At 46.5% G+C, this 9956-nt stretch overlaps 1 protein-coding gene across 1 annotated transcript; it reads left to right on the top strand.

The window, feature by feature from the left end:
- Nucleotides 1–1500: 1500 nt before the first annotated feature.
- IAH1 (isoamyl acetate hydrolyzing esterase 1 (putative)) lies at nt 1501–9956 on the top strand. The gene is made up of 6 exons (XM_056856662.1): nt 1501–1587; nt 4579–4631; nt 5695–5843; nt 7845–8006; nt 9411–9532; nt 9774–9956. Exons 1-6 carry the CDS (start codon nt 1501–1503, stop codon nt 9954–9956), a joined length of 756 nt encoding a protein of 251 aa, XP_056712640.1.

Genomic DNA, 9956 nt, shown 5'->3' with positions numbered 1-9956 from the left:
ATACATCCTAAGCATGACAACTTTAGCAATTTTCATGTAGTTGCCCAACAGCAGGTTTTTATCAATGGCAATGCCAGCTCAGTGGAACCTTCACATCCAGTGGCAGTACTGAGTGCTGAGGAGCTAGCTAAACATTGTGGGTAGGGTTGCCAGCTCCAGGTTGGGAAATACCTGAAGGTTGGGGGGGGGGAGCCTGAGGAGGGCGGGGTTTGGAGAGGGGAGGAACTTCAATGCCATAGAGTCCAATGGCCAAAGCGGCAATTTTCTCCAGGGGAACTGATCTTTATCGGCTGGAGATCAATTGTAATAGTGGGAGATCTCCAGCTACCACCTGGAGGTTGGTAACCCTAATTGCGTGAGGGAGCCCAGCTGTCTTTATCCCCAACATGTGGTCTTCTAAAGGCATTTGTCTGACCCAAATGTGCCTTTAGAACTCCATAAAGTCAGTATTTTGTCTCAGGGGAAGTAATGAAGAGTGCAGCAACAGCTAACACTGCTTGCATGGGAGGTTTTGCTTTGGATTTGCCGCTCTCTAGAATAGATGCACATTTCCCCCATCCGAATTCTCAAAACTCAAACAATAAAGTCCCCATGCAGAATTCTGAGAATTCGGATGGGGAAAATGTGCATCTAGAGAGCGGCAGGAAGAAAGTAGATTCCTTTGAAATGTGGTGTTGGAGGAGAGTGTTACAGATTCCGCAGACTGCCAGAAAAACAAATCAGTGGGTTACAGATCAAATCAAGCCTGAACTGACCCTAGAAGCTAAAATGACTAAACTGAGGCTATCGCATTTTGGTCACATCATGAGACGACAAAAGTCACTGGAAAAGACAGTCATGCTAGGAAAAAAGAGCAAGAGTCCAGTAGCACCTTAAAGACTAACAAAAATATTTTCTGGCAGGGTATGAGCTTTCCCTGCCAGAAAATATTTTTGTTAGTCTTTGAGGTGCTACTGGACTCTTGCTCTTTTCTACTACTGCAGACAGACTAACATGGACACCCACTGTGAACAATGCTAGGAAAAGTGGAGGGCCGCAGGAAAAGAGGAAGACCCAACAAGAGATGGACTGACTCAATCAAGGAAGCCACAGCCCTCAATTTGCAAGGCCTGAGCAAGGCCGTCAAAGACAGGACATTTCGGAGGACTCTGATTCATAGGGTCGCCATGAGTCGGAAGCGACTGGACAGCACTAGGTTTTGCATTGCATTTGCCACTCTTTCGATGCACTTTTCCCCCATCCCTATTCTCAAAACTCAGCAATAAGCCGCCATGCAGAGTTTTGAGCATTCGGATGGGGGAGAGAGCGGGGCATCTAGAGAGCGGCACATCCAATGCAAAACCTTCCAGGAATAAAGGGAGAGCGGCAAACCCAAGGCAAAACCTCCGCGCACCAGGCTCCTCCCAGCTGCGCTCTTTTGGAGTCTCTCCCTGCAGGCGCCGGAAGGCAGCCTCACGTCCGGCCCTTTGCCGGAGCTTCGCGTGCTGCCCGGGCGGCTCGATGGCTGCGGGCGAGGTGGGCGCGCGCGGTGCGCGGCGGCTGCTGCTGCAGCCTCGGCTCATCCTTTTCGGAGACTCCATCACGGAGGTACCCCCGTGGCTCGTCGGCGTCTCTTTGCAAAAAAGACCGCCCCGGCCTCAAGCCGGCTTCTTCTCTCCCCCCCCCCCGCGCCACTTTTTAATCTCCTTTATTCCCCCCCCCCCAATAAATTAGCAGGATGATATTTCATTCATAGGGTCGCCATGAGTCGGAAGCGACTTGACGGCACTTCACACACACATGATATGCCTTGACCTGGATGGCCCAGGCTAGCCTGATCTCATCAGATCTCAGAAGAAAAGCAGGGTCAGCCCTGGTTAGTGTTTGGATGGGAGACCACCAAGGAACACCAGGGTTGCTGTGCACAGGGAGGCACTGGCAAACCACCTCTGTTAGTCTCTTGCCATGAAAACCCCAAAAAAGGGGTCGCCATAAGTCGGCTGCGACTTGACGGCACTTTACACACACACACACACACACACACACACACACACACAAAGAGGGTCAGCCCTGGTTAGTATTTGGATGGGAGACCACCAAGAAAGTCCAGGGTTGCTGTGCAGAGGGAGGCACTGGCAAAAACCACCTCTGTTAGTCTCTTGCCATGAAAACCCCCCCAAAAGGGGTCACCATAAGTCGGCTGCGACTTGACGGCACTTCACACACACACATGATATGACTTCCCATTGCCAGTGGCAAGATTTGTTTCAGTCCTTCTATCCCTCAAATGTTAGATCTACGTTGCTCAAGATCAATGGATCAAGGAGCTTCTAACGGGGAAAGGATATGACTTCCCTTTTCCTTCACCAGTTAGGTCTGCCGTCTGGGGAGGGGGCTTCCCCGCTCCTTAAAAGCAGCAGGTGAAATGCCCTAATGTTGCGGGAGAGAAATAAAGGGGGAAGCTTCACTCTCTGGGCCTTTTCCCTTAACAAACTGCTGCTGTTGAATACGGATGATCAGATATGGAATTGGGAAGGCTTAGAGTTGCCAACCTCCAGGTACTAGCTGGAGATCCCCTGCTATTACAACTGAGCTCCAGCCAATAGAGATCAGTTCACCTGGAGAAAATGGCCACTTTGGCCATCGGACTCTATGGCATTGAAGTCCCTCCCCTCCCCAAACCTCGCCCTCCTCAGGCTCCGCCCCAAAAACCTCCCGCCGGTGGCGAAGAGGGACCTGGCGACCCTAGTAAGGCTGCTGTTGGTCTTTGTGGACCGGGGTGGCTGTTTTGGAACCGCTGGTCTAAGGCTGCATCCCCATGTTGTTGGACATTGCCCTCTGGCACCCATTAGCACAGGAAAATGCAGTTGTGACTAATTGCCGTGGTGGAACGATAACACCGTCTCCTGTGACGCGTGTGGGTGCTGGGGCAACTGAGCCGAGGAGCTTTCTGTGAAGATTCTCACAAAAATATTAGGATTCTCACACACACACAATTGTTTCCATCCAATATTTATTTGGGCATGCTTTATTTCTTAACTTTCCCTTCGGTGAGCTCAGAGCAGAATAGTTACCGATGTAGTTATACATCCCTCCTGAGACTCAAGAGAGCTTTCCTTGAGCTGAGGCAAACCGTGGGTTGGATCCTGGTGAAGTTTTCCATTGGCCTTATGAAACTTTCCTTTTGCCCTCCTGATACAGCCTCAAACGCTCCCTGGAATGATGTCGGGGCCGTCAGGAATAGCATGAAGGGGGAGTTGGGGAGTCTGCAGGGGGAGAGCAGCAAAAAAAAAACACCTCCTTCGGTAAATGGAAAACTTCCCACACCATGTAAAATACTGCATGTATAAAAAGGAACAGGGTGGGTCCTAAGCAGTATGCGCATAGCAGAACTTTCCCACCTCTCTCCTGATGTAGCTCGCTGAGATCCCTCAAATCTTTTTCCTGTGAGCTGGGGAACCTTTGGAAACTACAATGTGAGGGGCACAAGTGGAAATGCTGCTTGCGTGAGCAAAATAAAACATCAGCTTGGATCCAGAGGAGTATTTCTGTGAACACTTAAGATTTCTGCCTGCAAAGCGTGACTTTCCTGCCTCCTCCCTTCTGTAATGGCGTGAAATGCATCCCAAGGTTGTGTTCCTAAGGGACAAGGGACCCCCCAGGACATGATTTTGAGAGGCATTTTGGGCTGCTGTGGGGGTAGAGGTGGGAAAGTCATATTTTACAAGAGGATATCCTTGCCCTGATGGAAATGTAGTTCTGAATCCAAGCCATAGGATCTCAGTGCAACACCGAGACAGAAATTACAGCACAAATGAACTTGCCAGTACTCTAGATAGGCGGTGATGGGCAAGCTTCATGAATAAGCAGGATTCAAATAGAATACAAATATATATAAATACAAAGAAAGGGTGCCTTCCACGAGGATGCAGCTGTGGGATGGGATTTTTGAACGCTTCTTTTTGGGAACAAAAAATAAACTCCTTGCAAATATAAAAATACTGGCGGAAGGCTTAACCCTCTGAAATGCTAGTTTTCTACATGCGGGGTAGGAGCATTTTTGTGGGGCAGCACTGAAATGAATTCTCTGTAATTGATTCTTGGCCTGTTTAAACTTGCCTCCATCTTTTTCTCCCTCGGTGGCCTCCCCTGGCAATTTTTAGACTGTAAGCTCCTTGAAGCAGTCCTGTGTTCTTGTCATTATTCTGTAAAGCACCAAGCACTCTGATGGTGTTGTGCGTATAAAAATAAATCCCCCATCTGCAGCCTGAAGTGGGAGAGTTCAAGGGAAGCTTTGCCACTTGACCCTGTCTATTATATAAATGGACCGTTAATTCTTCCTGCAAAATGTCACAGCAGCCATTAGCAGCCAAGTGCTTCTTAGCAAACAACCTGGGTCGAAACACATTTTCTATATGCCAGTAAAGGCTTGTGTTATGTTGTGACACATCATTTTCACAGCAGGCTCTGCTTGCCTTCGGAAGCAGAGATAGCACAACACAACCACAGGCCCGGCCCATAATGCTGGAAAAAGAAGGTTCGCTACTGTCTTTGAAATAAAAAGACAATATAACTGTTCATTGTGTCGGTCTCTCTTAGTTTTCCTTCCAAGAAAATGGATGGGGAGCATCACTTGCCCACAGGCTGGCTAGGTAAGAAATATCAAGTTTATGTTTCAGCAATACTTGAAAATCAACTGAAGAAAAGGTTCAGTACAACTTCCGGAGCGTGTCAATGGATGGAAGGATTTCTGCCTATGTAGCATGACTTTCTCACATCCCCCCACCTCCTGCAGCCCCATCTCCCCGCCCCCACTTCCACTGAAATTCTTGATTTCAGTAGAAGAGGGAAAGCAAGAAAGTTGCGCTCTGGGCAGAAATCTTTCCATACGTGTAAACACTGGTAAATCAAAGTGTGAACCATTGGTTTGAAGTATAATGTTTCTGCCATGGAAGCTTGCAGGATGACCTTGGGCCAATCACAGACTCTTGGCCTAACCTAACTTCCAGGGTTGTTGTGAAGATAAAATGGAAGAGAATGATGTAAGCTGCTTTGGGTCTTGTTTGGGCAGAAAGTCTGGGTAGAAATGAAGGAAATAAATAAATGTTGCATGTGACATTGGTGTAATTTCCCCCTTCCACTGTTTAATTCAGAAAGTTATTTTGAACACTAAGTGAAAATGTAAAGCCTTTATTTGTAGGAGACCACAGCCCAATTCTAAAATGAAGATAGTACAAATGAAGTCTGCAATCACAGAGATCAGAAAATGTTATTTTATTTATTTTATTGTGTTTTTAGGCCGCTCTTCCAGACTAGGTCTGGCTCAGTGCATCTTACAACCACTTAAAACGATTAAAACAGCCATAAGTTGCAATAAAATTATCAGCAGTAATAAAATCTATGTGCCTTCAAATTTAGCAGCAATGATAATCTACCACCAAATAGTAGAATAACAACAAAACAAGACAGTACAATAGCGGGAAGCACAGCAGAAGCAGGCAGTGGTTCTCAACCTTTTTTGCTCCATTCCCCCCTTTCCCCATTGTTCAGAATATAATTCTCCCCTTCCCAAGATAGTTCAAATTCCCCCTTGGAACCCTAAAATTCTCCCCTTGTTGAGAACTCCTGGGATGGGAGGAGAAGAAAACCGTCGATGTCCTCAACCATATGCAAAAGTCTGATGTGTACGTATGAACATGTATATGTTTATTTTAGAAAATGTGATGTTCTGAATCGTGGGTTCTCTGGCTACAACACCAGGTGGGCGAAAATTGTTCTTCCGAGACTGATTCACAAAGACTCTAGTGCTGAGAATACTTTGGCAGTAACAGTCTTTTTTGGAGCTAATGACAGTGCTTTGAAAGGTAAGGCATCCTTTTTTACTCCTCCCACAGTTACTCTCTTTCGAAATATTTCGTTAGTTAGGGACACAGAATGCCCACTTGTCATGCCACTATATTGTCATGAGAATCTGAGAATCTTCCCATTCTACTAGCTTACATCTTCTTATACAGCCAGTTCCTTTAAAAAAAATTATTCAATTGATGCCATTTGCTTGCTTTGCCTTCTCCATCTTAGGGTTTTATTGGATGTGAGATTTGACCATTTCCGTAAAACTGACGCTATATCATTGTTTCTGAGTGCGTTGCTGAAAATCGTTTTATCCACAACTAATATTTATTTTTATGTTTTAGAATGACAAATTTCATGAAACTGTTGAATCATGTGCTTTATTTCCTCTTTTTTAAAAACAATGATTTTAAAAAGATTATTACTGACACTAAATTAGAGGTAGCACAGGTAACTTGTATCAAGTTGAAAGGGTAGGCTGGTTGGGATATTGGGGGAGCCAGTTTAAAAGTATGCCCCACTGACTGCACTTCCCTCTCTGGGTGGTATGTGTTCTGTGAGGAAGGGGCTGTGGCTCAGTGGTAATGCATCTGCTTGGCATGCAGAAGGTGCCAGGTTCAATCCCCGGCATCTCCAGTTAAAGGAATTACAGCCCATTCCTGGAAAATGGACCCAAAGCCCTTAGGAGGCTGACTACGGCCTCTGCCGGCACAGGGGCCCACACCGCCTGCGCCCAGAAGGTACACGCTGGTGTGAGTGGCCCAAGCGCTGGCGTGCTGGGCCGGGTGCCACTCCACGACCGCCGCTGCGTCCCGCCGGCCTCTGGCCGCCAGAACAGGCTGCGGCAGCGAGCCGGGAGGCGTTCCTAGGGTGTTATGGCACCGGCCGCGGGGCGGGACTGACGTTAGTTTATTTTTATTATTTTTTATTTTTGTTAAGAGATTGTACAGGTTTTTGGCACCGGGCAGGCAACGCCGCTAGTTTACCTCCTAAGCCCGGCACAGGCATTCCTTTCAGGAATGCGCTGTTAGGTAGGTGATGTGAAAGACCCCTGCCTGAGACTCTGGAGAGCCACTGCCGATCTGAGTAGACAGTACTGACTTTGATGGACCCAGGGTCTGATGCAGTATAAGGCAGCTTCATGTGTTCATGTGAGTGCGTAAAGCTCCATCCTCTGCAGGTAGTGCAAGAGGACTGGGCCTGCATAGGCCATTTAGGCACCAGTTATCTGCCACAAATTCAATGCTATTGGGAAGTGGAGTTTTTTTCCTGCTTCCACACAGACAGCATTGTGGTGTATTTGTGCACCTCCTAGAGTTTCCCCCAGCTTTTCTCCAAACTTTTTCAAACTTACTTTGCTCTGAAGTTTGGGGGGAAATCGCTTTAAAGCCTGGGTGGCTGCTGTGTGGGTGGATCAATTTGGATTTTCCCTGATCCAGTCCCTGTAGGGGCCATTTTCTCCCTTTGCTATCAGGGGACTTTTTTGGGTTTTGTTCGCGTGTGATTTGTAAAAAAAACAAAACCTCAACATATTTGCCTGAAATTAAGATGATACACCCTTCCTTTTTCTCATTTCATATGATGCAATATAGTTTCATTTGGTGCAATATAGTTTATATATAGTCAGTTCCCTGCTCACATCCCATGTTAGTGTACTGCATCATGGGAAGGGAGGAGGACCACCTTGTATTAATGTCAGCTATATACTTGTCATCCAAAGGATGTAATGATGGCCATGAGGACAGATCTCTTTAAAATGAGGTTAGACTGATTCATGGAGGATGCAATCTGTCAATGGCTACTAGCCCTGGTTACTGAAGGGAACCTCCACATTCAGTCAACTTCTGAATCCCAGTGCTACAAAGCAACATTAGGGGAGGGCTTTGACTTCTGTGCTCTGGTATTAGCCCTCCACAGCAACTGTTTGGCCTCTGAATGAAACAGGAAACTGGACTAGATGGACCGCTGATTTGATCCAGCAATGTTCTTCTTATGTTCTTATATTCCCTGGACAGATCTAAATCCTAAGCAACATGTTCCCCTGGATGAGTATGCTGATAATTTGAAAAGTATGATACAGCACCTAAAGTCTGTGGACATTGCAGAGGATAAAATTATTTTGGTGACACCCCCACCCCTTCATGAAACAGGGTGGGGAAAAGAGTGCATTGCCAAAGGTAGGTGAGGGTTTACGTCCTGACCCCGCCCATTTTGGATTGATAGAGAAGATAATTACATATGTGCCTCCAAATCCTTTGCATGTTCTATGGGAAGTGACTGCTGATGGGCCTGGCTGCTTTGCTCTAGACTAATAGCCCTGCAAGTAAACAACTAGCTCATTAAAAACAAAGCGTCATGTATTGTTGGCTGAACAGACAGTCTTCTGAAGTCATTCTAACTATTGAAATCCAGATTTAGGATTTGGCATACAGAGCTACCCTACCTGCAGTATAATAGAGAAGGGAGGCGATCGGGGAAAGGAGGAGAGAGGAGAACGAACGCTGGATATGGAGCTGATTCATAGATACTAAAGCAAAGTGGGGAGCCCTGACCTGGATGGCCTAATCTCGTCAAATCTTAGAAGCTGAGCAGGGTCATGCCTGGTTAGTATTTGGAGGGGAGACGACCAAGGAATACCAGGTCACTATGCAGAGAAAGGCAAATGGCAAACCAAAGCCTTGAAAACCCTACTGAGTTGCCATAAGTCAGGTGTGACTTGACAGTACTTTACACACACACAAAGCAAAGTGGGAGCCTTTGCTGGACTGGGTCCTCCAGTAATGTCCGCTCGTTTCTATCCCTCTTTTCTCCCCACTTGGTACTCAAAGCAACTTACAGTAGAATATCTAAGACAAAGAACCACAAGTTTATAAGACTCCAATGCCTGTAGTGGTCCTGGATCCACTTGGCAGGTTTCCTCAGAGCCACAGGTTGTGAGTTATGAGCTATGAGCCCTTTGTCTCTTGCCCAAGCCTAAATATCTGTTAACAGGAAGGGAAACAGAAGTTCAGCTTCAGATCCTAACCAGCTGGTGACTTGTATCCCCAAGATTCCCCATCTCTTGCTAGGGGAACCTATGATACACTTCCTTCCCAAGCCAAAATTGTTCAAATGAAGCAGTTCAGGTGCACATGAGAGCCAGTGTGGTGTAGTGGTTAGAGTGTCAAACTAGGATCTGAATTACTCGGATTCAAATTCCCATTTTGCCATGGAAGATTGCTGGGCGACCCTGGCCGAGTCAAACTCAGCCGAAAATACCCCACAGGGTTCCTGTGAGGATGTCGTGGAGAAGGGAGAACGTTATAAGCCACTTTGAGTCCCCATGGGAGAGAAAAGTGGGGTACGATTGAAGTAAATAAACTAATCAGCTCTCAACCAGGCATGCACACACGGTCTGCCTAGCGCAATCATATTGGTATTGTGTTCAGCAGGTGGATTCTTGAGAGGCAGAAACTTTGATCAAGGTATCTGATTGGTAGTTGTATGATACCTGGTTGATTTTTGGTCAAAAAGCTCATATAATTGTGATCTGCATTTGTTCTATTCTGGTTCGTAATTAGCATTATTTTTTTTCTCAACAGGTGAGAAATTAAACCGTCTCAACGCCACTACTGGGGAGTATGCCAAGGCATGTGTTAAAATAGCCAGAGACTGTGGCACTGAGGTGGTTGATCTGTGGACCCTCATGCAAAAAAACAATCAGGTATACATTTTCACACCAAAATGATCCCCTTTCCAGAATGTGTGATTGGAAGCGGCAGAAACAGGTGTCCTTGGTAAAAAGTGCAAGAACTATCTTCTTTTCATTGGCACCTAAAGATGGGTTTCAAGAAGATACTTTCCATTTCTGCCGACTACTAAAGCTTCCTTAAACACTGCTTTAGTATTCCTTCCAAAAGACCACCAGTGAGCTAACTACAGCCTCTTTTAAACCTTTTCTGTAGGACTTTAGCTGTTACCTATCAGATGGACTTCATTTATCAGGGGAAGGAAATAATTTTTTGGCCAATCAGCTTTGGTCTGTCTTGGAACGAAGGACGTCGGCACTCCCTCTGCTGCTGCCTTACTGGCGTGATGTCGATCATCTCCACCCGGAGGCCAGTCTCCTGGAGAGTCCACACGAGTAA

Source organism: Euleptes europaea, chromosome 10 (assembly GCF_029931775.1).
Source record: "Euleptes europaea isolate rEulEur1 chromosome 10, rEulEur1.hap1, whole genome shotgun sequence".
Lineage (NCBI taxonomy): Eukaryota > Metazoa > Chordata > Lepidosauria > Squamata > Sphaerodactylidae > Euleptes > Euleptes europaea.
This window is presented reverse-complemented; position numbering and strand designations above follow the sequence as displayed.